This window comes from Anguilla anguilla, chromosome 1 (assembly GCF_013347855.1).
Source record: "Anguilla anguilla isolate fAngAng1 chromosome 1, fAngAng1.pri, whole genome shotgun sequence".
Taxonomy (NCBI): domain Eukaryota; kingdom Metazoa; phylum Chordata; class Actinopteri; order Anguilliformes; family Anguillidae; genus Anguilla; species Anguilla anguilla.
The window spans coordinates 33929274-33956092 of NC_049201.1; the positions used below are offsets into that span (position 1 = coordinate 33929274).

Consider the following 26819-nt stretch of genomic DNA (forward strand, 5'->3'; position numbering starts at 1 on the left):
AACGGGCAATGTGGCTGCGCCCTAGTTTGGGCTTCGTGCGCCAGTGAGCACTAACCATAGCAAATCAGTGGGTGATTAACTACGTTGTCCATATTTTTATACGGTCTATGGTTTTAACCCTGTGGCATACAGTGTATGAGCCTAAAAAGGTGTAGTTATTTTCTCATTGGTAATGGTATTTTGCAATTGCAATTTAAAACTAAAGTTTTTGTTTTTTAAAAAATAATAATAAAGGTGCATCTGCAGAGCTTCAATGTTGAAATTATTCAATTAATGTAAGAACATTATATTCACACAATGTTCAGAACCATCTGATATAACCAGTTCTCCTCAATTTGGCTAAAGGTGTGCAATAAAATCTTTTTTTTTTTTTTGGCATACATTTCTTTGCCAGTATTTAAAACCATGGATACATGGTACTTTTTGTTCTCCACGCTGACACATGGGGAAAATTCATAGCATATCTACAATGCACAGATTTAGTTAATTAAACAATTGTAGTGCATGATTTAATTATAGCCTTTATTGTAGGTGTATGCTTGCAATTTGTCTACTCTTTCTCTCTTTCTGTCAACTCTCTCTATCTGTCAACTATATTTTTCCCTCTCTCTCTCTTACACACGCACACACACACACACACACACAATGTACTCAGGCTGGATAGCTTTAATAATTTCTGTTCAAATAAAATGTTATGTCCAAATAAGTTCATGCAGTTACATTCTCCAATATATTTGTTATTTGTTTTTTCGGTGAGGGCCAGGGGGAGGATTTTGGCCAGTGAAAATGCTGTGTGGCTAGTGACTTGGAAAACAACTAGCCACACAGGCTGGTGAGCCAAAAAAGTTAATGTCAAGCCCTGTGGGTGTGTTTCAGGTGGATTCAATGATAGCCAATCAAATTACCTCTTTCTTGCCTTTAAGAGCCCTGTGCTTTGTGTTCTGGCATGCTGCAGTTTTCCCGAGTCAATACTATGGAAGACGAGGATAAGGATATACTAATCAGATGTTTCTAACAAGACATTCTTTTGTGGGAGGTGCACAGTTTGGCTGTCAAAATTGTGTTTGAACAAATATCATAATTAATCTTTTTTTCAAATTAGTAAAATATGAAATAAAATGTATTTATTATGTGCCAGTTTTCATTTCCCATCAAACCTGTAGCGATATAGCTTAACTGCCTTACCCTTTAACTCAGAAATAATGACAACAGTATTTTGAAGTTTTATTAATTAAAATAAAACCAGAGAAAATCACAAATGTCAGTGATCCCGTGCACAGCAATAAAATGACTCTGTATTGCTCAAACAAAAGAAAAATTATAATGTTTGAGTCCATCATTAATTCTCAACAATAGCATGGCTTAACTGAACTAAGTAGGATTGGATGGGTTGCGGTTTTGTCATGTTTTAAATAAACTTATTTTGATCATTTATCCCCTGGTTCCAAATCAGCATAGGTTTGACTTTGACAATGAGTATTGTTTACTCATAGACATTGATAAGTAACAAAACAGCAAGTCCATCCCCATTCGGTATGGTTGTACATTTAAATATAGAATTAAAATAGAACATCAATTTTGTTGTCATGAACTAATACATACTATGTATGAATTTTTAATGATTATTACTTGTTTAATGAAAATGATAATTATTTCTGCATATTTGTTTTATGTTGATATTATGGTTATTACATTTATTATGCCAAAAAGAGAGATTGTTGCAAAATGTTGAATTAATCATCAAACTGTTTATAAAGGCAGTCAATTCATAATTTATGCCAGTACTGTAGCTATCATTTTAACTGCAGTCAGTTGAAATGAAAAGACTGTTCAAGTTGTGTTTATTGTAATTCTTCTCATTACAGATGGATGTAAGCAAAATAACAAAATATAGTACCCCATGGACCACAATGCAGTATAAGAACAGCAATAAACAATTTAAAATAGACATAAATACAGGAATTATAAATATAAATAAAGAAGACAATGAACATCAAATGTGAAGTTTTTGCTGCTTCTGGGATTTATATCAAAGTCAATTTTGGCAGCGTATGATCCACAAAACTATCAACTGGCTTTTGAATTGGCTGTGATCACGTGGTACATTGCATGGAAAAGCCCTGAAATTTGCAATCTTCCGTACGATGGCCTGAACCTTACGCCGTGCATGTGGTCTGAGCAGGCAAGTGGTGAAGGGCACAAATGGAAGACTTGACTGACCCGAGAATTTCCGATTACCTGCAACAAAATCGGATTGCGCTATGCTCACGTAGCCCCAGCAGCGAGTTCCTTTTCACTTCATTGCAGGGCAAGTCACAGAATTACCTAACGGTGTGTCTAATCCCATGACTGCCTTTCAATTTATGGAAAGTAGTTACGTTTCAGTGCTGACTTACTGAAAGTTATCCTCATTGAAATTAACAATTTGCTCTCTTTTGAAGTAAATTGGGTAAAAACTACACTTACCTTGTTTTTGTGATAATAGGTTGTGTTTTCGGAAAATGAAAATGTCTTTCTTCACTGTATTTAATTATTTGAGCACACAGTTTGAATGAATGGCTTCCTGATTGAGCGCTAAATGTGGTAAGAAAGTGTCAGTGTTGAGAGTTGGACGGCGTTGTAGGCTGTCAAATTTTTGCTGGACAGATTTCACCAGCCTTATCTTTTAATGCTAGTGCTATCACAAGTTCTGTCTTCAGTTAAACATGGATTAAACACAGGTCTCTGGTGTAAAAGTGTTTATGGCAAAAAATGAATTTATTTTGTCTTAGAGGATTGTTTGGTATACAATAAAAAGCTCTTTTCCCTTTTCTTCTTTTCCTTGCCCCTTTTGTTTTGAGAACCCAGGGCATGACAACTACCTACCATTTTAAAATTAAACTAACAATTAAACTTAACAGAATGATGCTCAATCAGTGGTGCATGCTTATTCCTGTCAATATGCTGTTGTTTTGATCCAGGCATGTGCATGCTGGGATTGTGTGCCTCAACTGTCGGAGCTCTTTGGGACCTATTTATAGCTCTGTGGTGTTGGGTTAGACTCAATGGACCCGCTGCCATCCTGGAAGTTTACAGATAGTAACATAGCAACATTTTTGCCAGCTGTTAACAGTGCTTGACAACATTGGTGCAACAATGATACAAAAGCTTACAGTTTTTGTAGTGTACTGTCATGCTCAAATAGTAAATCAAAACAGCTGTATTTGACAGCACAGGAGCGATATACTTATTAGCATAGCATTTAACATAAAGAAAAACTACACTGAAGCTGGCTGGCTAGCCTGGTCTGATCAATGCCAACAGCAACAAACATATTTACAGTGCCGTGAAAAAGTATTTGCCCCCTTCCTGATTTCCTCTATTATTGCATATTTGTCACATTTAATTGTTTCAGGTATTTAGACAAATTGTAATATTAGACAAAGGGAACCTGGGTAAAAACAAAGCACATTTTTGAAATTATTTAATTTATTTAATGAAAAGTTACTGAACACTCAAATCATCCATGTGAAAAAGTAATTTCCCCCTTAAACTTAATTAATTGCACCAATAACTATAACCAAACGCTTCTTATAATTTCATATCAGTCTTTCACATCGCTGTGGAACCCACTGTTCTTTGCAGAACTGCTTTTATTGAGACAAATTGTTAGGTTTTTGTGCATGAACTCCTTGTTTCAGGTCCTGCCACAGTATCTCTATTGGGTTCATGAAAGGGCTGTGACTAAGCCACTCCAGAACTAAATTTTTTTTTTTTTTCCAGCCATTCAGATATGGACTTGCTTTTGTGTTTTTCCTGCATAATCCAATTATGCTTCAGAATTCAGCTCACACAAATGACTGGACATACTCCTTAAGAAGTTTCTGGTACTGGTCCTGTACCAGAGTCATCCTGGTCCTGAGGCAGCAAAGCATACCCACACCATCACACTACTACCACCATGTTTGACTGTTGGTATGTTCTTACTGCGAAATACTGTGTTTGCTTTACACCAGACATAATGGGACCTATGCCATCCAAAAAGTTCCACTTTTGACTCATCTATCCAAAGAATATTTTCCCAAAGTCTTGGGGATCATCAAAGTGATTTTTTGCTAATATCAGATCAGCACTGATGTTTCTCTTGGTTAGCAGTGGTTTCTGGCTTGCTACTCTGCCATGAATCTCATTTTTGCCCAGCCTCTTTCTTATTGTGGAGTCATGAACACTGATATTAGCTGTAGCTAGAGAGGTCTGTAGTTCTTTGGATGTTCTTCTGGGATCTTTTGTGACTTCTTGAATGAGTTGTCGCTGCGCCCTTGGGAGAATTTTTGGCAGGCCGGCCACTCCTGGGAAGATTCACTGTTCTAAGTATTTTCCATTCGGAGATAGTGGCTCTCACTGCGATTTGATGGTGTCCCAGAACCTTAGAAATGCCCTTTCCAGATATATTTCAACTTTATTTCCTCATCCCTTGTGGAATTTCCTTTGATCATGGCATAGTGCTTATAGAACCTTTGTGGTGACTACTTCACTCTGATGGTAAGGTTCAATATAAGTGAGGTTTAGATTCAACAGAACTAGCTGCAACCAAGCCTGGCTGTGTTCAATCAATTAAATTTGATAAATTGTTTGATGAAGTAACTAAAGGGGCAATTACTTTTTCAGATGGGTGATATGGGTGTTTGAGAACTTTTTCATAAAAGAAATTTAATAATTTTAAAATGTGTTTAGTGTTTAATCAATTTCCCTTTGTCTGATATTACAATATTTGTGTCTAAAGATCTGAAACCATTCAGTGTGACAAATATGCAGTAGCAGAGGAAATCACGGCATTAAACAGCACTGAAGTAGAACCGTCTAGCCTGCTCTGATGATCACAAACATTAAAATATAAATGATTCCTCTATTTTACAAATATACTTTATGCAATCGCATACAGAAAGAAAGAGAACATTGCTCCTGTGCTGTTTGTTGCCAAGGTGCAAGCGACAAACCTCATGTCACGTTTAATAGTACAAACTTGTTTTAAAAAATAAGCGTGAAAGCTTAAATATGGCTGTTTTAAGTTGCTACCCGAGTGGTACACTACAAAAACTTTAACCTTTGTGCCATTGTGGTCACTTGTTCACAGCTGGTGAAACAGTGGCTTCTGCATGCCCCCCCCCCCCCCAATATCAACAATTACTTGCATGTTTAAAATGTAGTTTTACCTGAAACTCCCAAGTCTCACAAAAATTCTAATAAGAGAGATTGTTACTTTTTAATCAAAGTATTTTAAGGTCTCATTTAAGGTAAGCACAAAAGCTGAGACCATGAATAGGCTAGCACTGGGCTGATAAATGTTATAATTATAGACAAATAGTAGTCAAACAATGATCATGCCATTTGATAACAATGATGCTTGAATGAAGGCATGCCTTTCCAGTCTTTTCCTTTGCCAGACAATTATTGCAGTACAAAACTAAATGTATTTGAATATTTAAGTGAAATACAGATTTGTAATGATTTTTCAGAAACTTCTGCTTGAACACTTGTCATAATTAGGAGTTAATTGGCACCTGTGGCTGTATTTAAGGATCTACCTTTAGAGCCACTGCCTTTTTGCCCTTGATACCATGGAAAAATCCAAGCAACTCAGCAAACAACTCAGAAAAAAAATTGTGGACCTCCACACGTTCGGTTCCTCCTTAGGAGCAATTTCCAAACAACTGTACAAGCATCTGTACAAACAATGTTTGCAAATATAAAAATCTTGGGACCACACAGACACTGCATCGTTCAGGAAGGCACAAAAGGCTGAATGAACTTTGGTCTGAAATGTTCAACCGAACCCCAAGACAACAACAAAAAAACTGGTGAAGGAGTTGGAGGTATCAGGGACCAAAGTATCTATAGCCACCATTAAGGGAATCCTACATTGTCATGGCCTGAAAGGCTGTCATGCAAGGAAGAAGCCCCTACTCCAAGACCGGCCTAAAAAAACCAGAATGAAATTTGAAGGTGATTACCACGACGAATACCTAGTTTTTTAGAGTAGTGTTCTCTGATCAGATGAAAAAAAATTGAACTGCTTGGCCATAATGATCAGTGCTATATATGGAGGAAAAAGGGTGAGGCTTTTAATCCGAAGAACACCATCCCAACTGTGAAGCATGGGGGTCGCTGCATCATGTTGTGTGGGTGTTTTGCTGTAAAATGGACTGGTGCATTTCAGAAAATAGATGGCATCATGAGGAAGGAGGATTATCTAGAAATACTGAAGCAACACCTCAAGACATCAGCTGGAGAGTTAAAACTTGGTCACAACTGGGTCTTCTAGCAGGACAATGATCCTAAGCATACCTCCAAAGTTGTAACAAAATGACAACAAAGTGAAAGTATTGGAGTGACCATCACAAAGCTCTGACCTGAATCCCATAGAAAATTTGTGGACTGAACTGAAAAAGCGTGTCCGAGCAAAGAGGCCCACAAACCTGATTGAGTTACACCTGTTCTGTCAGGAGGAATGAGCAAAAGATTTCGGCAAATATTGTGAGAAGCTTGTGGAAGGCTACCCTAAGCATTTGATTCGAGTTAAGAAATAAGGCAATGCCACCAAATACTAACAAAGTGTATGTAAACGTTTGACCCACTGAAAATCTGATGTAGTTCATAAAAGCTGAAATAAATCTGTCTCTTAGCTATTATTTTGAAATTACCTCTAATGGAAATAAAGTAGACACCCTAATTGACTTAACACGGGAAATGTATGGGAACATGAAATGTGTGGAGTTGTGAAAAATTGAGTTAGAATGTCTTTAGCCTAGGTGTATGTAAACTTCTGGCCTCAACTGTATGTAGTATATAATAAAAATATGAGTGAAAACATATGATATGGATATATTGTACAGTGTTTTCAGAAATGGTATTTGTTCGTCACAAGTATTTGTATTTAAGTATTTAAGTATGTGAATTATGAGACAGATCTCTCTTTCACCCAGGGAGGGGGTAAAAAGCTGGAAAAAGGTCAGTTCCATTCTTCCCATGTTGAGCTGCTGGGCCCTGATGTAGAAAGGTCCACACTGGCACCTGTCCACAGTAAGTATGTACCAACTCTGCAGGACACCTCTGCAAGACTTCAGAGTGTCTCCTTCATTACTTTATCTTGAACAAGTTACTGAGCTAAATAGCAACAGAACTGTACTCAAAATGGTTAAGAGTAGCAGTGCTGCATAACAATATTATTTCACAAAATATAGACGATTTCAATTGTTAAAACAGTAATAAATAGAATATGCGTGCACGAGACTTCTGGTGGTGGGTTGTCAAGCGGCTAGTTCAGATTCAACAAAACAACATGACAAGCTTGTTTAGCTTACCCAAAGCAGAACCATCCAGTAACCCTACTAAAATTACCATTAATGGTAAGTTATCGGATCCGCTTAATAAAACCCTGAGGCAAAATATATTATCAACCAATTTTAAACAGTTACCCCAGGTAATTTGGAAGGAGGACGTTTTGTAACAGTTGGAAGTGGGCATCTTGAGTCCTGCATCTAGGTCTTCCACATTTCATTTCTAGTTCTTTTGTAATATTCTGATGTCTTTTGGTTTCTGCATTTTGGATTACTTTTGGACAAAAGCTGTGGTTTGGTATCTTCTTTCATTAATTTCTTGTGTGACTGCCCATGTCTATAACCTGTAACATGTTAATAGTTTTAAGGTAGTTGAACCTTGTCTTTCGATTAGATGAATTTGGCGATTTGATTGATGATATCTTTGATAATAATTAGCAAATTAAATCAAATAAATATGTTGGGTAAGTGAGGTGGTTTAATGGTTGATGCACTTGTGTAGGGTATTCAGGGTGTTGCACATCAAATGAGGATGTCAACAGTTAAAACTGCTGTGTTCAGAAAATTAAATATATTTCAATTAATCCTCACCTTGCTGACAATTATAATATACATACATAATACAACTCTTAATGCATATTACTTGTGGAATAGAATTGGAAATTAGGGACTGCATCAAGTGGTCTCAACCTGGTGTTAAAGGCATACTATGCAAGATTGAACTTGAACTTGAAAATATTATAAATTAACCATGCGAAGGTATATCTATGTTGCATTGGCAATCTCTGCCTTTAGCCACTTTCAACAAATTTGTGTGCCTTTACTTGTATTTTATATGCTAAAATGTGTTCGGGATGTTTCTGGTATTGCACTGTATTCTGTGTGGGGAGGGGTGGGTGTAGCTATATTTCTGTTGTTTGGGATCAGATCTCAATGGAAGACATAAACACACATGAAACTGGTAGTCTTCTTGGACCTGTGATGTTACTTACTTACTTACTTTTAACAGGTGCTTGAACTGGTCTACTGCAAGAAGTAGTATAACCAGTTATAAATTTTGTATATCAACAAAAAGTAAACCATCCTGAAGAACATATTCAACTAACCTAACAACATATCTAGTATTAAATGAGGTCCTAAGATTGTGCTAGAAAAGAAAATTGAGTTGAGGAGCCTAGGTGCAGTGCAAAGAGGTTCTCTGACTTTATTCAGAAGACAGTGAGAGAGAAGACAGCCATGACTGCTGTGGGAATCTCATTGCATCATTCTAGCCCCCTCTCAAGCTTACATGCTCTCTGTTTTCTTTCTCTTCACGTCTCTCTTCTGCAGCCCCAGGTTGCCAGGTTGTGGCCATGTATGACTATAAGGCGGAAAACCAGGATGAGATTAGCTTCTCTAGTGGTCAGCTGATAAATGTCCTGGAGAAAATTGGCCCTGATTGGTGGAAAGGAGAGATCAATGGAGTTAAGGGCCTCTTTCCTACCAACTACGTAGAAATTACTACTGACACAGACACCAGTCAACAATGTAAGTCAGCATGTAACTACAATGCCATACATTTCTTCTCGGAAGCCTTTTTCATGAAGAATTCTAATGATAAAAGTGATCTTTACTGGATGTTATAATTAGAGACCCTTCCTTTTCATGTGACAGATGCGTGTGATTGGTGTTTCAACTTTTAACACCACAATGTAGGCCATCTTATCGCAGAAGTGATTAACACTAGAAAGGCCAGAGCTGACGCCATTGGGCATTTGGACTTTAAAATGCAAATGACTCCAACGTGGCATATGCAATACCCTCCTCCTTCCACAACTTTTCTTAAATAGCTGGGCTTAAAATAACTGCATTAGAATTCTAAAATAATCAACTCATGAAAGAAATACAGGCATTTTGTACCTTTTTTTCACAAAACCCCCTGCCAGACAATAGGTAAGTGGGGCTTAGTGTCCACGAACACTGTTGTCGGTATACTCAGTGAGAACACCGCACCGTTTAAAGTCACTCCACGCCGCTGGGGCATGAATAATTACGAGGCAGCTATTAACCGGGGCTGGAATCTCACCCAGACCTCTGTCTCGCGGCTACGCCATGGATGTATAAAGAGAAGGGCTATGTGAGATCACAACATGAAACAAAAAGTTTAAAGTGTTTAAGGTGGCTTTAGTTTATCTATCTATGCAAAAGAAGAACAAAAAGGCGAAAGAGATGGTACGTAGGACGGAGAATGATGAGTTTTATCTGTACGTTCGGCAAATGCGGAGTTTATACGAGGGGGTCCACTTTCTCTTATTTCCGAATGTGTGCTAGGTATTTTGATGACTTGCTGAAACGAGTAGTACCATTCATCAAACATGCGGGAACTCACAGAATTCCCATCCCTACAGAAGAGAGATTGGAGTTGACTCTCCGTACATTAGCATGTGAAGTCTGCCCTCTGAACTCTTAACTGTGACGTAACCAACCATGTGATATTTGGACCAATAGCTGAGAGGGGGAGGTCGGAGAAGAAAGAAGGTTTCCAAAAGTTCTCCCTGGAGGCCGTCGCACACTGCATCGTACGAACACACAACACCGCGTCTTTTTGTTCTTCAGTTGTTCTCATTGCTTCGTTTTGCTCAAAAAGTTCTACTTCTTACGAAGTATACTGACTACTTAAATGGATTGCTCTCCCTCTGACACGCTATTCAGCAACTGAATGACTGACGCTTTGATAAGAATAGCTGGGTCAAGGGCTATTGAAACCAATTTTGCACATATAGTCACACAAAATGAATTCACTAGTCATATGATGAATATGATTTACTTTGATTATTGACTTCAACATGGTGATCAATAATTGTGGACATTGTAGTCATAGAATTTATGGGTTTATAACTGTGGAGATAACGCCTCTGACATGCTTTCGGTTTTTCACTGAAACTGAAGAGGAGAGATACAGTACACATGTAAAAGCTCAATCGAAATAGCAGTAGCAAAGGGAAGGGAGAAGTGAGCAGATGACTGAAGAAATTACTTTTTACAAAGTGCAATATAAAAATACAGCGCTTTGTATTTTTTTTAACTACATTCTCCATTTTGTGTTTAGCTAGTTTTGCACATTTTAGCACTTTTCTCAATGTGCCTGTAATATGCCGTGGCACATTTTGCCTTACCTGTATAACAAAACCGATAAAATTTGACGTGTTGTCCCAAAGGTGGACCCAACTGTCAAAAACCTCTCCAAATGGCACCAAACCTCTCCAAATGGGAATGTTGCATATATCTTTTTTTCAGTCATATTCCACTTCTGGAAGATAATTCCATTCAGGGTGGTACCCTCTGGAACTCCACAAAACAAATATTCTTTATTTACCCATTCTCCCTATGCACAAAATGTATTTATAATGGTTACTTATCACACACAATTAACTTACTGTAGAAACAATCAAACCATTTGCCTATAAACAAACAAAGCTCTGATAAACAATTGATAAAGCATGTGGTAAGCTTCCACTCCTGCGCTATGCGACAACACAAAGTAAAAGTAACTGGGTACGCAGCAGAATAGCAAAGCTATAATTTCAGTTGAAAGAAAGCTGTAAACAACGTTTAAAAGCTCTGTAAATGAGCTTGAAGAACTCAAGACTGTAAGGTTACTGTAACGTATGTGGGATTTCCAAGCAACATGCGGTTGTTTGCTTCAAAGTGCGAATAATCTAAGCTTTACAACAGTGTAGGTGTTACAACAGGGCACCTTGAATCAGTGACTAATAAAAGCAATAATTGAAGATAATGATATTTTTAGATGCTAGCGTCTAATTGCACTAAAAGAGATGAATTAAAAGCGCCAATTGAAATTGCACCTCTTCTATGGCTCTGATGTTAATTCCAGAGACCACTGGAAAATGAAACAGGTTCTGGAATCACACTGAAACAGTAAATTTGGTGGCCCATCACCACGTAAGACACCTCTTCATACCTTTGTTGGTGCTGTTTTAATATCACTTTGAATAGCTTAAGCAAAAGCAGTACAAAATGCCATGGTGTAATTCGGGGAAATTGAAAATCCCTTTCCAATGCCATGGTTTCAGCACACTTTGTTCCCAATAAATTTCACTCTCACTTCAGTAATAGTTACGGCAGCATGGAGCTTGACTAGGGGTATTGTTGTGCATTTCATATCACAGGCTTTGCTGATATGGGGGCCATGGGTGCACAGGAGAAAAAGAGACAGGACTACATCCAAGAGCTCATTGAATCAGAGGAGCGTCATCTGGAGGACCTACAACTGGCTCTGGAGGTACAGGACCCCTCATGCACTTTACGTATTACCACCATGTTCACATGCCTGGCATAGCATAAGGGAGTCCTTAGAGTCAGATAACTGCAGCACAGCATACAGCTCAAAAGACTAATCCCACAGTGGAAATGGATGTGGTGAAATACGCACTGAATTACAGATACACAGGCCCAATTCTGAGCCTGCTAGGCTTCCATAGCCCTGGGAAGAGGCAAGGAGGAGGGGAATTATCTGGCATATTCACAACATTGAATTTATGGTGAGTTAGAATTAGTGAGTAACTAGCTTGTAGCAGTACAGTTGTCACGCTGGCTGATGTTAGCTGGCTTACATCAGCACCGCAGGTAAAGCTATTTTACGGACCAAGTTTTTTTTATATTTCACATTATACCTGTTTGTTCCACCCCATCTAGCATTCAAAGCTAGCATATGGATTATGTCCAATCAGTAATGTCTGGGCCACTCACATTATATATTATAGCAAGAGCTAGTAAGCTAGAAGTAGCCAGTGGCAATTTATTAAACTATGGCTAAATTTGCATTAATTGGCTAAGCTAATTAAGTATTGATATCAAAATTACAATATTGGCTGTCTGATGAAACAATTTAGGAAACACTGGGTAGCATTGCTTTGGAATATAGCTTGTTTAATTTGTGTGAGGTAAGAATATTGTTTCTAGTAACCTGGCGTAATTTTGATGTCAATACTTTTAATGGCAGGCCTAGATTTTTCCAGTTGAAGTAATGTCTTATAGACATTGTTTTGTGAGTAACTTTGCATTACTGTACATTGAAAACGGGTAATCAGATATCATTTCTTTTGGTACTGTGTTTCTTATAATTAAGTGATAATAGTAATTGATATATAAATGTAGGCTATGCCAGACATGCATAAACATAAATGCATGCAAACACCTACATTCTGAAAGAAACACATGGATTCAATCATTTTTACTTAACCATGAATGACAAGTAAATGGATCGGTTTGTCATATTTTTAAATGGAAGTGTTTTTGATGGGCTGTTGTACACAACAGACCTACTAATGGTTTGTATGTTGGTAGAGGATCTATAGGACTAGCTAACATTAATTTAGAAATGTGGTGTTGCAGGCTAGCTACAGTAGCCTAGTTAAAAAGTAGTTGTGAACGTGAATTGTTTTGACTTAAAGAAAATCGATATACCTGGCTTGAAGAAGTCATTATCTCGTGCCAGTTTCTGTACGACTGGTAACGTTCGGAACTATTGGAACAAATTGCAACACAAATTGTGTTTAATTTCTGAGGTGTCTGTACTAACCTTATACTCTTGGTCTGTCTTCTCGTCAGCAAGGTAGCTAATGTTATATTTGGTGAAAATGGCAAAATGTTTTATTTTTAGTTAGCTAGCAAGCCAGTGTAATGAGTTAGAGGTTTGCTTGAGTCCAAGGGGGTATTTGAACCAAGTTCTGTCAGTCCTCTGAAAAGTTCCGCAAGCAAACGCACTACCCAGTGAGCTATGAGGGAAGTAGACATTGGGGCTGCAAAGTTTTGGTCTTTTAAAAGCATGCACTTGTATATATGTCCACTTTGTGTGTGTATTTGAAGATTTTATTGGCTGATGCACCTGAATGTCCAATGGGGAGACATTTATTTGTGGGCATGGATCATTTGTTATTATGACAGGAATCCGCAGGGAAAAGAAGTAGGAAAAAATGCAAAATCGACTAAGTTTGGGGCTTTATTGTCTGGACGTGTGAATTCTGTCTGTTGAAATTGGGTCAGAAGGTACAGAAATTAATGCTTTTAATGGCTGAGAGTATGTGGTCATTGTGGTTATTTCTGTAGGGAACCCTGAAATGTGCCAAACTCTCGGTGCTGTATAGGTATGGGGAATGCCACTCCCCCAAAGCATAACTTGGTGGGATGGCATATCTGCCATCCCAATAATACAAAATGTAATGCAAAACAAGTACATGGTAATAGTGCATACATCATGCATAGCTAGCATTCATTTAGCTAGCTAGAACTATAAAACATACTGTAGCAATCCAGAAGTAATTACCTACATAAATAGAGTTCTGAGAAGTGGGGATAGGGAGATGGGAGATGCGAGATCAGTTCCAAGATGAATTCTTGAATCCAAGAAGAGGTGGGACTTCTGTCCCCACTTTGTTTATTTGTTCAAATGCCTGTTGTGTTCACCATTTCAGGAAATTGCTTTAATTGTTACCAACAGGCTAGAAGTCTGTGATAACTCATGGACTGACTAGACTGTTGCTTTACTTATTATTTAATAATTATTTTGAGCAGGGAGTTCCTTGTCACTGATCAAGATGTGAAATAAATATAAATAAATAGGTTATTTCTCTAAAAATGAATTCCTTCAAGGGGGTATGGCTTAAGACCTCTGTTTTTCTGTATCTTCCACTCTTGCAGACAGAAGAATCATTTGTATAAATCATTTCAATTTTTTCCCCAAATCATCCACTCTATGACTCCAGTATTGTAGAGCACTTAAAAACTTGAAATTTGAACTTTAGCATAACAGTAACAATCAGTAAACACACTGTGGCTAAAAGTGGTTTTGCAGAACTTGCATAATGAACTTGACTTTGAAATTAATGAAACATTATGTACCTTGGTCTTGTAAGGGTGTTGAAATCATTGGGTTATTGTCACATGTATATGTTTCTGTGTCTGTGTTGTGTATATCATTGTGTCTTCATGTGTTTGCTCATAGTAAATATCTATGCTGTTGTTTTGGTGACTGGCCATTTTGTCTCAAGGTCTTCTACAAGCTGATGTCTGAATCGGGCCGGCTGACAGAGCAGGAGCTCAGCACGATCTTCCTCAACTGGAATGAACTCATAGTATCCAGCAACAAGCTGATCAAGTGTGTGGTCCCACTTTTCTCTGGTAGAACCCATACCACTGTAGGAAAACAAATATACAGCAACATGTTGTACTTTCTTTTTTTACATACCAGAAAAGGCAATGTTTAAATAGATTATCACTCTACAGTACTTCATATTGAAAGCCTGTGCCTGTATTGCTAGTCTGAAAACTACATCACACTATTTTGGTAAAACCTTTTAGGTAGAGACTAGAACTGTAAATCACAGTGTTCCATATTCTGGGATCTATAGATTGTCATGAAAATTATAGTAATTTGATTGGTAGAAATTTGAATACTGTAAAAGAAGGGGAGTTTCTATGACTTAATATCTCTGGGTATCTTTGGCATGGTGAACTGGAGTGTGAATTGATACATGAGTGGTATTGTAACAACAAAATCCAGTCACAGACAATAAAGTGGATTTTTGATGAGGAAATATTTGACTGGGCCAGGTTTACGATGCTAGCTAGCTGGCCAAATACAACCATACTGTATATAAAAACCTCATCATAAGGGATGACGTTTGGGAAAATTTGTTATTAATAACAATATTATTAATTTTATGAAAGTTTCATGAAAGTTATATCAGAACTTTGTTTTCAAATCCTGGTCTACTCCCTAGCTGTGAAAAATGTTTTGGTGGTGGTTCATGTTTACGGAAATTAAATTGAGTGAAATCGTATCTTCCTTGAGTTTTTTAAAACCCCAGTTGGCCTTTAGCCTGTAGTGCAAATAAAATAGAAACTAATGTTGCAAGATATATGGCAAAGAAGTAGGATTCTGGCTAAGTATGAGTCAGGTGCACCTGGAAATCTTCTTTGCAATTTTTAATTTCTTGCAGGGAATAACGTTGCCACAATATGTTTACTTGGACCACTCATTTAAGGTTAACGCCTTCTTTACCACATAGGATAGGCCTTGTAAGCAGAAAAAGAGCTGTGTGTGTATGTGTGGGTTTGTGTGCATGGGTCAGTTGGAAGGCTGGAAGCTCAGAAATGTCCAGTGCCTGTGTTGTTTTAAAGGTTGGTTTAATCCAGGCCTGAGGATAGGTAATACATTATATGAACAAAAGTATCTAGACACTGGGGCTTTCTCATGGCTTGGGCTAGGCCCCTTAGTTCCAGCAAAGGCAAATCATAATGCTACAGCATACAGTCACATTTTAGACCATTCTGTGCTTCCCCAAAAGTTTGGGGGAAGGCCCTTTCCTGTTTCTGCATAACAATGCCCTCGAGCACACAGCAAGGAACATATTGAAATGGTTTTGTCGAGAACAGTGTGGACGAACTTGACTGGCCTGCACAGAGCCCTGACCTCAACCCCATTCAACACCTTTGGGATCAATTGGAAAGCCTACTGCGAGTCTGGCGTAATCACAGAATCAGTGTCCGACCTCTTTCTGCTCTTTTTGCTGATTTGACGCAAATCCCTGCAGCAATGCTGCAACATCTAGTAAAAAGCCTTTTCAGAAGAGCAGAGGTTGTTATAGCAGCAAAGGGTGGACTAACTCCATATGAATGCCTATAATTATGGATGAGATGCTGGATGTCAGGTGTCCACATACTTTTGGCCATGTAGTGTATGTAATGTAGAAAGAAATAGTCATTCACAGAATCTGGTTTATTGTCCCAACTGCTGATATTTTGTGGTCCTGTTGTAAGGGGAAGAATATTCAGTGAACCATAAGGCTATGCTTAGGATACTTTGTGTTAATTGTACAGAAATGTAACTTCATATACATTAAGAGGACTGTAATACAAGGAGTTCTCGTCACCAAGTCATCATTTGCCACACATTGGTTTCCCTGAGATTAAATTAGTTGTTTGAATTGGGCTGCAACTGGGCTCATAAGACAACTATAATCAAAACTCCAACAAGGTGTAGGAGGACAAATCGAGAGACTGAAATGCGAGCACAAAATATACAGAGAAACACAGATGCTTTCAATGCAGATATGGAAAGAAACAAAAATGTAGGTTTTACAGCTGATGGTATTATATTTATTTTTGTTGTTTTATGGGCTCTGGGAACTAATTAGATGTGTTTGTATGTTTGGTGGGGTTAGGGCCTTGCAGGAAAGGAAGAAAAAGAGTGGGGAACATTTGCCTGTACAGATGATCGGGGATGTGCTGGCCTCCGAGCTCTCCGACATGCAGGCCTACATTGTCTTCTGCACCTCCCAGCTGAAAGGCGCTGCCCTGTTGCAGCGCAAGACGGACCAAGAGCCTGAATTTAAGGAGTTCCTCAAGGTGAAGGAGCAAAACAAAACAAAAATGGGAAAGGGGAAGGGGTTGACAACACGACACATCACTTTTTGTCATGTGATGATGGGTTTTGCTATTTCTCCTCAGGAGAGTGGGTTTCCCTGTTGGGTTACCCAAGTAGGGAATAGTTTTCTATAGTGTCACATATTGAGGGACTTAAAGGAATTGATGATTCACAATATAGGCTTGTGTTTTGGTGGATGGTCATGCTGGTATGCCTCCTCCTGAAATATGGAATACATTGCAGCAATGGGATTGTTCAATAAATCAGACATAACAAAATGGGGTAAAAATGAGGGGTAAAAGGATATTTTTAAAGCTAGGAAATGTTGGCAAACAATACAAAGCTGAAATGTGTGTTTGATGGATGAATAAATTAGTGGAATAAAAAAGACATCCATGTATAATCATATTGCTGTGCTCTTCTAGTGCACCTCTCGGTGATGGGGGTATGCCAATCAGTGCCTCTTTCTCTCACAGAAAATAGCCACAGACTATCGCTGTAAAGGCATGCCACTGACAAGCTTCATGCTCAAGCCTATGCAGAGGATCACCCGCTACCCTCTCATTATCAAGAATGTGAGTCACCATTTTTAAAAATTATTTTAATTATTTATTTTCAAATTAAAATGATTCAATTACAAACCCAAATCAGAAAGAGTTGGGACGGTATGTTAAATTAAAATTAAAACTGAAAACAGATAATGATTGGTAAATTATCTTTGACCTGTATTACATTGAAAACAATACAACAGCACATTATTTGATGTTTTACCTCATGAATTTTATTGTTTTTTCAAAATAAACACTTATTTCAATTTTTATTCTTGCAACATATTTCAAAAAAAGTTGGGACAGTAAAGCATTTACCACTTTGTAATGTTGCCATTCCTTTTCACAACACTTAAAAGACGTTTAGGGACTGAAGACACTAAGTGATGAAGCGTTTCAGGTGTAATTTTGTCCCATTCTTCCTGCAAACAAGTTTTAAGGTGTGCAACAGTACGGGGTCTTCGTTGTCACATTTTGCGTTTCAAAATGCACCACACATTCTCTATTGGGGACAGGTCGGGACTGCAGGCAGGCCAGTCCAGCACCCGCACCCTCTTCTTCCGCAGCCATGCCTTTGTAATGTGTGCAGAATGTGGTTTTGCATTGTCTTGTTGAAATATGCATGGGCGTCCCTGGAAAAGATGTCGTCTTGAAGGCAGCATATGTTGCTCCAAAATCTTTTTGGAGCAACATATGCTTTTTGGCATTAATGGTGCCATCACAGAAGTGTAAGTTACCTTTGCCAAGGGCACTGACACAACCCCACACCATGACAGACCCTGTTTCCACCGTGTGATTCCTTGAATTACATTTACATTACAGGCATTTGGCAGACGCTCTTATCCAGAGCGACGTACAACAAAGTGTATAACCATAACCAGGAACAAGTATGACGAAACCCCTAGAGAGAAGTACCGGTCCAAGTACAGGGAACAACCGCATAGTTCAACTTGGACCCTGATGGTTAAACTGATTAATCTGAAAACTGAATCTTTTAATTATGTTATGCACCGTAGAGGGTGAAATATCCAAATCCCTTCCTATCTTTCTTTGAGGAACATTGTTTTTAAACATTTCAATAATTTTCTCATGCATTTGTTGGCCTCGGCCCATCTTTGCTCCTAAAGGACTAGGCCTTTCCTGGACGCTGCTTTTGTACCAAATCATGATTATAATCACCTGTTGACATCACCTGTTTCAAATCACATCATTATTTAATTATTTTACCTCATTACTAGCCCTAAATTACCCCGTCCCAACTTTTTTTGGAATGTGTTGCAGGCCTGAATGGCAGGAATGGATGTATATTTACAAATGAAATGAAGTTGACCAGACAAAACATGAATTATCTTGTGTTCATACTGTCTGCAATACGTCCCAACTTTTTCCGAGTTTGGTTTGTATTAAATTAAATTATTAGGTGTATAACCTATGTGTGGTGGCCTGGGGAAACCCGTTGCATAGTGAAATCTTTCATTTTTGAGTTATTTGGATTTTTAAATTCTATGAATAATCCTGAACAATATTCTTTTCTAATATTTTAGATATCTCAATCAGAGTTCATGCTGTTTTAAAGCGAATATCAACCCAAAACTTAAAACTAAGAAAACAGCATTTAAAGATTCCATTTCGTGTTGTTTTAATTCCATTCAGAAAAACACACGCACACTTTGTATGCTTTGTAATATTATTTCTTTGTATCATTTGTTGTATTTATATATCTTTGACATCCTGTTGAATGTTTAACATCATTAAAATGTATGTATTATTTTATTCATTTTGCTTATAAATATGGAGTAGGCATGATTTTAAATAATAAATGTGAAATTGTGTTTAACATGTTGATGGAGGTGGGGTATTTGAAATAAAAACTTGAGCTGAATCAATGGGTTAGCCTAGTAAACTAGATAGCTAATGTAGTTATTTTCTACAATCTTCCATTCCTGCTGCTGCCAGAGGTGGCAAGGGGATAGCAAGAAGAGAGAGGAGGCATATAGTGTATACTATACATTTTACACTAGCATATAGTACATCCCGAACACGTCTCCTGTCTGTTCTGGCCCTACGATGGTGGAATGACCTCCCCGTGGAGGTCAGAACAGCTGAGACACTGCTGCGACGACTGAAGACTCACCTGTCCAGGCTGCACCTCTCCCCATCCCTCCCTACCTCCCTGTAATCTCTTAACTGAGAATAAGCTTAGGGTTGTTACTAGGTAGCTGTTTCGTAGGTGACTTAGTTAATGCACTTGTCTTAACTACTGCTTGTATTTTTGCATAGACTGCGTTCTTGCTGTTCTCGTTTGTGTTAGTGTTAATCAGTTTAACCTTCAGGGTCCAAGTTGAACTATGCGGTTGTTCCCTGCACTTGGAACGGTACTTCTCTCTAGGGTTTTCGACATACTTGTTCCTGGTTATGGTTATACACTTTGTTGTACGTCACTCTGGATAAGAGCGTCTGCCAAATGCCTGTAATGTAATATAGTATACAATATGCAGTATTTCACACCACTAAGGACACACAATATCAGTCTCCTAATGGCCTTTTTGGAAACCTGCCTAGACATAGCTTAGAAAAAACAATGTAGAATTGTTTGTCATTTTTGGTGGTATTGTCATCAAATTTGAACCAGGATTTGTTCAGCATTGTGGCTGTGGGTTAACATTGTTTCTAAGCCTACCAAGCCCACCACAAGCATCTGTTTCCGTTTTAGGGAAGAAAAAAACTGTGTTTGAGCTTCTGTTACATTCTTTCAGTGATATATAGAGTAATTCAGACTCTTGGGAAACCAGAAGAGACCAGAATTATGCCTGTATTCATGAGGGTTCAAGAATAGTAACCATTTTATTTTGTGTTTACAAAGTGTGTTTTGTGTTTTGTGTTTACAAAGACTGGTTATTTAAATGAGCACAGCCACAGCAAGTTCATTTAAATGCACTGCCCATATTTAAGTCTTGCGTATGGCAGGAAAGCAACATTGATATACCGCTCCTCCACTGGTGAAGTCAGGTTTAGGGCAGGTGTCAGGATCCATGGTTGCAATGGATAGGCACTGTCACCTTAAAATAATTCTGTACCTAATAGCCAACCATCCCCAGAGTCACCATCTCTCAACTTCTCTAACAGGCAACTGTTCGCTAAGATGAAAGAAGAATCGTGTTTTAAAAAGATTTTAAAAGATTCTCTCATTTCGCAAACATAGGGGAGATTCACCAAAAATGTAATGCTCGATACAGGTAACACGATCAATAACATTGGGATGGCAGATATACCATCCCGCCAAGTTAGGCCTTGGTGGGGCAGCATGCCCCATACCTATACAGCATGAGAGTTTGACACTTTTCAGGGTTTCCTACAGAAATGGCCACAATGACCACAGACTCTCAGCCCTTAAAAACATTAATTTCTGTACCTTCTGATCTCATGTCAACAGACAGAATTCACAAACAACTTCACACGTCCGCACAATAAAGCCCCTAACTTTGGGGGCTTTCCTGCCTGATTACATCATCACAAATGCTCCAAAGCCCACAAACAGTATGTCTCCCCATTGGACATTAGGTACACCAGCCAAACAAAACATCACATACACACAGAAAATAGATGTATATTTTTCACCAAAAGAATTCATGTCTGTTGTGGCTCACTGGTAACGTCCTTGCCTTGGGACTGTTGAGGCACAGGATCGAATCCCTCCTAAGGCTCAGGCAAATCTTTAATTTGTTATGCATGCTTACTGTATTTACTAAATAATAATTGTCTGTTACTTCTAAACTATTGCTTTTGCAACTATATAATTATTCTGGATCCCTGTGAACCAAATCTAGCCGGTCTTTCACCGAATGTATGTCCACTGTATTATGTCATACCATCTAGACATTCGGTTAAACAGCTAGATTTGGTTGCAATGTGACAGTTTTCTAGCCGGCTAGGATATAGCCAGGCCCGATGAACCAAAACCGGAGCTGAATTGTGCTTACAGGGCTGCCTTCTTTAAAAACACAAACAAATGACGACATTTAAGAACATCATCTTATTGCAAAGCCATTCGTGGCCATTTAATTAACTGTTTATAAATTAATTCTGACATTTCTACAAAACCCCATTAACCTTTTAGCGCAAAGCCCCTAGTGGTCGGCACACCGGCATGCCGAGATTGCTGAACTCAGACATTCAGTGCTACTGCAACCAAAGTATGAGTTAAAAACAGAAATGCTTTGTTTTAGTTCCATTAGTAGACGATACATGACAACTATGCCGAATACGGAGTTTCGCAGCGCCACCATTGTCGCACTGGTCGTTCATTTAACAAGCAACCCTTCCGTGCAGTCTCATCTGCAACTACACCCCCCACCCATGACATAATGGACAATATTGTCTATCTGGGCATTCATGAAAATGAACTTTCACCACTCAAAAATCGTATTCTGTCATAGCAGCAAGATAAACCCCACAATAGCCCTAAGATATGCCTATACAGCAGTGAACACGCTGCTCACCGAATAACGAAAGAAACAAAAAAAAAAGTTTTCAAACATGATACCATGTCATTCTACATTCAATATCTGGCACTAAATGAATCCTACAGACAAAGAACCATATAAGTCCATTGTTTCAATTTCTGGATAATCAAACCATTCTTATTTTAGGCCTGTGTACATCACATTATTAATGTTTTTTATTGAAGATATAGAACACACACTTCTTTCTTACTGTTAGATTTGTTTTTATTTTGCTAAATGAAAAAAAAAAGGAAGTTATTAGAACTTAGAACTTTTGGAATGTGGAAGAACAGTATAAGTCCCATGCATAATAGCAGCTTGAACCATTTGAATTAAGACCCTATTATGTTTAACCCATTCCTGTCGCCTTCATGTTTGTCAGGAAATCTAGGGTAAATGCAATACAATACTGACTTCTAAAATTGCCTCTCATATGAGAGCATAAAACTCAGTGAAGAGCTGCAGTTTCCTTTCCTCCGTTAGTTTGTAGCATTCCCTCGCACACGTATTGGCACACACCTTCCCCTTGACAGCAAACAGAAAAAAATGTAAAGTTAGCTACACAAGATACTGGTAGCTAGCAACATTGACATATTGTAGATATAATTACAGGTTTATTAAGGTTGCTAGCTAGCTAACTATATCATAATTTGATACAATGTACATACTACGTTTGATAACCGCTAACATGATCACTGAATTTCATCAGGCAACAACCGTTGTTAGCGAGTTAGCTTGCTAGTTACAATGTTTCACATAGGCTACGGTTCTTCCACGTACCTCTTTGGGTGGACTTTTTCCCTCTTTCAGCTCTCCTTTTCTTTTTACATATGGTTTCCCTGCATCCCTCAAGGTCTTGTGTTTTCGGTCCATCCATTCATTCACTTTTGTTTTTCTTTCCTAAATTTCGCCTATTAAGGTCCACGGCAGACATGCATACGGCTTGTACTTGCATTTTGGCTTCTGGACATGAACGGTTTTTCCATGTGAGACTATTTTAAAGTTTAAAATATACAGTATCAATCACGTGAAAACATCCATATAACAGCCCCAATAGGCATCACACGATCATGCGACAGGGCTGTCTCGATATTTTTTTTTTTTTTGACTTATACGGTTGTTCGTCGCAAGGACTCAAATATTGAATAAATATACAACCTTACCATTGGTTTTACGCGTAGAGATGTCCCTTTTGAGACTGAGTGGTCGTATATTGTCTTGGACAATCCGTTTGTGAAATACCTCGTGACACCTGATTACCATCCAAAATAGCTGTGTGTAATGCCCCACGTGTTGTTTATAGTGTTGTCACACTTTCTAGTGCAGTCTGGCTTGATTGACAATTCATTTATTCCGTAGGTGTGAGTATAAGCTTTCTAACGATGTATAACATGTCTAATTTTGCTTTTGGAATAGCGCTTATAAGTCAGCATAACCAAAGGTTTTCTCATCATCGTGTTCACTTACGCATTCACTCTGTGGTAGCAGTAAAAGACGCTACACCCGAGGAAACGTTGTCAAAGATTTTTCGTAATTTCTTGGAAAATACTATTATTATTGAGGACTTCTGGGCATAGCTAAGCTATATGTTTGCTGATAGACCTAGCTGACATCGTTTTCTGGATTAAGACAGAAGCGGATAGAACTGCATCATTGATTTACTGTCTTTGTCTCTATCTACTGAACACAGATAAGATTTCATCATTGCTATGTAAATATTACTTCTCAAAATATTTTGGATATATACGTTATTTTTTAAATTGAGTGTCTTTAAATAGGTTTGTGGTATTTTATAATGACGATATTTCACACTGTTATGTTTCATTGCTAGTTTAGTCATTTTTGTGATGCATGCAACAGTGAGGTTGTGAGAGCTGGAACATTGCCAAAACATGGTGGATGGTTGAAAATTGTTTTCATGTTGTCCCATCCCCATACAAGAAGACACAGGAGAGTACAGAGTATAGAAATACATACAATAGTTAATTATTACACATTTAGGTTACACTGTACTGCATTGTGTGACAATATTTTTGCATTATTTTTCCCACGGCGCGCAGGGCTGCCTGCCGGCTTGGGCTATGCATGGCAAATTGTGGTCACTCACTCACTCTTGGACGACCTGAGAGAGACGTTTGGTGGGACGCATGTGCAGGTGGTTCTTCGTTTAGTAGGACGCATGCGCAGGTGCATCTCCCAAAATCACCACTTGGAACGGCATGAGATTTTTAAGCACAGCTTTATCGCCTAACGTTACTTTAGCTAACCCTAACATGTTAGTGTTTCGCCTACTTTAGTTAACTTAGTTAGCGCGTAACACCGATACAGATGTATGGACACATGGAGGACAACAAACAACGTTACAGTGGTGAGGACACACCATAGCTAGCTAGCTATATAGTTAGCCAAGTTTTACTCATGACACTTTGTACAGGTGCGCTGTGGGTCTGGATGGTTTTGTGCTTGTTTAATCTGATATCAATGTTTCATCTTAAACCTTCGTAAGGGGCTGATTTATATGCTTTATAATGAAAAAAAAAACATTTTATTCATTTTTGGAGAGATTTTGGATATGTTTCTGGACCCCTAGCTACTTTAGACCACTGTACTGATGGAAAGCTTGTAATTCTCATTTGATGCAAAAGTGAGTTTGTAGTTAAATCGGTGATTATGTTGTGATATACAGCAATGCGTAATTTAGACATTTTGGATATATTTGGAGACACAGAAGTTCTGTGTATCCACCCTTCGATTTGATGCACTTTTGGTCAAGGAGTTTTTGATCCAGGACATGTATAGTTTAACCTGCTGTATATATGCAATCTCTCAGTATTTCATTGCAAACTAAAGTAAAGTAGAGTAAATAGATTTTTGATTTTTTGCCTAGACAATTGCATTTGTGCCATTTTTCAAGTCTCTGTGATGCTCACATCTGGAGTTATAAAGCTTTAAATAGGGTACCCCCTAAATGGGCAATGATTGGTCAGATGGCATGTGCGCTAAGGGGTTAAAAACACTTGCATTTAAAAACATACCAAACACTTTCATAACTATCAGTAATTTACATGGAAAAAGAATGTTCATGCACAAACTCTGAATTGCATTTGAGACATTTTTTGAACATCACAGAATACAGTATACAATAAATGATGTCAGTTTTATATATGATTCAATAAGCAAACTCATCTCTGTCATGGTTAGTATACGTTCTTTGTACAATAGTCTGTGATCATGTTATACTTAAATCTATATGCCCATTCAGGCATTTCTGATATGCAAAGATTGCTGGGAAATATGTCTGTGTATGCAATTGTCCAATATCAAGTGTCCGTTTGTAAGGTTAGCAAGCTAGCTTATCAAAATGTCTTATAAACCTTATAAACACAAAAAGTGGATCTCACAAGTGAAAACAGAAAACGGAACAAGAGATAATGATAAACATGTTGAGCGCTCGGGAGCTGAAATTGAAGGAGATTGCTGATCATTTTGTTAATGAAAGCTCGTTGGATGTCTGTCAAATGAGTGACTACGTAAAGTGCTTTGCGAAACCTTGATCCAGACTGTAAAAGTTCAGATAAGGATAACCGTAATCCACAAGCACTTCTTAAAGGGTTAGTTCGCATTTTTATGCTCAGATGGGCTGAGCTGCTCATCACAAATTATGTGATAAAGGTGCCCCCCATAATCTCTGTCTGCCCCCCAATCACGGCAGTCTAGTTCTGGGACTGGCTATGATGTATATGGGTTTGCATGTATGCACAGTTGAGGCCAAAAGTTTACATACACCTAGACTAAAGACATTCAAACTTAATTATTCACAACTCTGCACATTTCATGTTAACATACATTTCCTGTGTTAAGCCAATTAGGGTATGTACTTTATTTCCATAACAGGTCATTTCAAAATAATTTGGCTATAATTATGAACTGTTTTCATACATAGCATTGATCATTATGGCCAAACAGTTCATAAAATAATTTTTAAAAAGCCAGCATGAAGTTTGCAGGTGATCACCAGGACAAAGACCTAGCCTCTTGGAGGGTGGAGGAGTGTTCTCTGGTCAGATGAAACAAAAATTGAACTGTTTGGCCATAATGATCAGCACTCTGAATGGATGAAAAAGGGTGAGGCTTTTAATCCGAAGAACACCATCCCAACTGCGAAGCATGGGGGTGGCAGCATCATGTTGTGGGGATGTTTTGCTGGAAAAGGGACTGGTGCACTTCAGAAAATAGATGGCATCATGAGGAAGGAGGATTATCTCGAAATACTGAAGCAACACCTCAAGACATCAGCTAGAGAGTTAAAACTTGATCGCAACTGGGTCTTCCAGCAGGACAATGATCCTAAGCATACCTCCAAAGTTGTAACAAAAAGGCTTAAAGACAACAAAGTGAAAGTATTGGAGTGACCATCATGAAGCCCTGACCTGAATCCCATAGAAAATGTGAACTGAACTGAAAAAGCGTGTCCGAGCAAGGGGGCCCACAAGCCTGACTGAGTTACACTAGTTCTGTCAGAAGGAATGGGCAAAATTCCAGTATTCCAGTGAGTATTGTGAGAGGCTTGTGGAAGGCTACCCCAAGCATTTGGAATCAAGTTAAGCAATTAAAAGGCAATGCCACAAAATACTAACAAAGTGTATGGAAACTTTTGACCCACTGAAAATCTGATATAGGACATAAAAGCTGAAATAAATCTTTCTCTTAAGCCCTATTCGCACGGGACTAGTATTAACTGGGGACCTCGTGATTTAGAAATGACCCCCCACGTCTGTGTTTCGCGCGGCACATTCGCACGGGATAAGCGAAGTCTGTATTTTACTCGAATTTACTGACATTATCCCCCCGGATATGATTGAAAATGTCAAGGCTCTGCTCTGCGTAATTGTAAAATACGACCCCAAATCACGAGATGCCGATTCGCACGGGACTAATCCATATTGCTCCATCATCTGCATACAGGGCCACTGCCATTCTCTGCCCCATTTTCCTAAATATGTCGTCTACCATTATTTTGAATAAT

At 38.4% G+C, this 26819-nt stretch overlaps 1 protein-coding gene across 3 annotated transcripts in view; it reads left to right on the top strand.

Annotated features, from left to right (window-relative positions):
* LOC118211301 (intersectin-2-like) overlaps positions 1–26819 on the top strand; it is a 137755-nt gene that overhangs the window by 90964 nt on the left and 19972 nt on the right. For 2 of the 3 annotated variants that reach the window (XM_035388415.1, XM_035388405.1), the window contains 6 exons: positions 6963–7059; positions 8646–8843; positions 11486–11598; positions 14366–14472; positions 16541–16724; positions 17220–17318. In XM_035388415.1, coding sequence (XP_035244306.1) covers positions 6963–7059; positions 8646–8843; positions 11486–11598; positions 14366–14472; positions 16541–16724; positions 17220–17318 — 798 coding nt within the window. The remainder of the gene's footprint in view (positions 1–6962; positions 7060–8645; positions 8844–11485; positions 11599–14365; positions 14473–16540; positions 16725–17219; positions 17319–26819) is intronic. The other variant, XM_035388423.1, reaches the window with a different exon arrangement.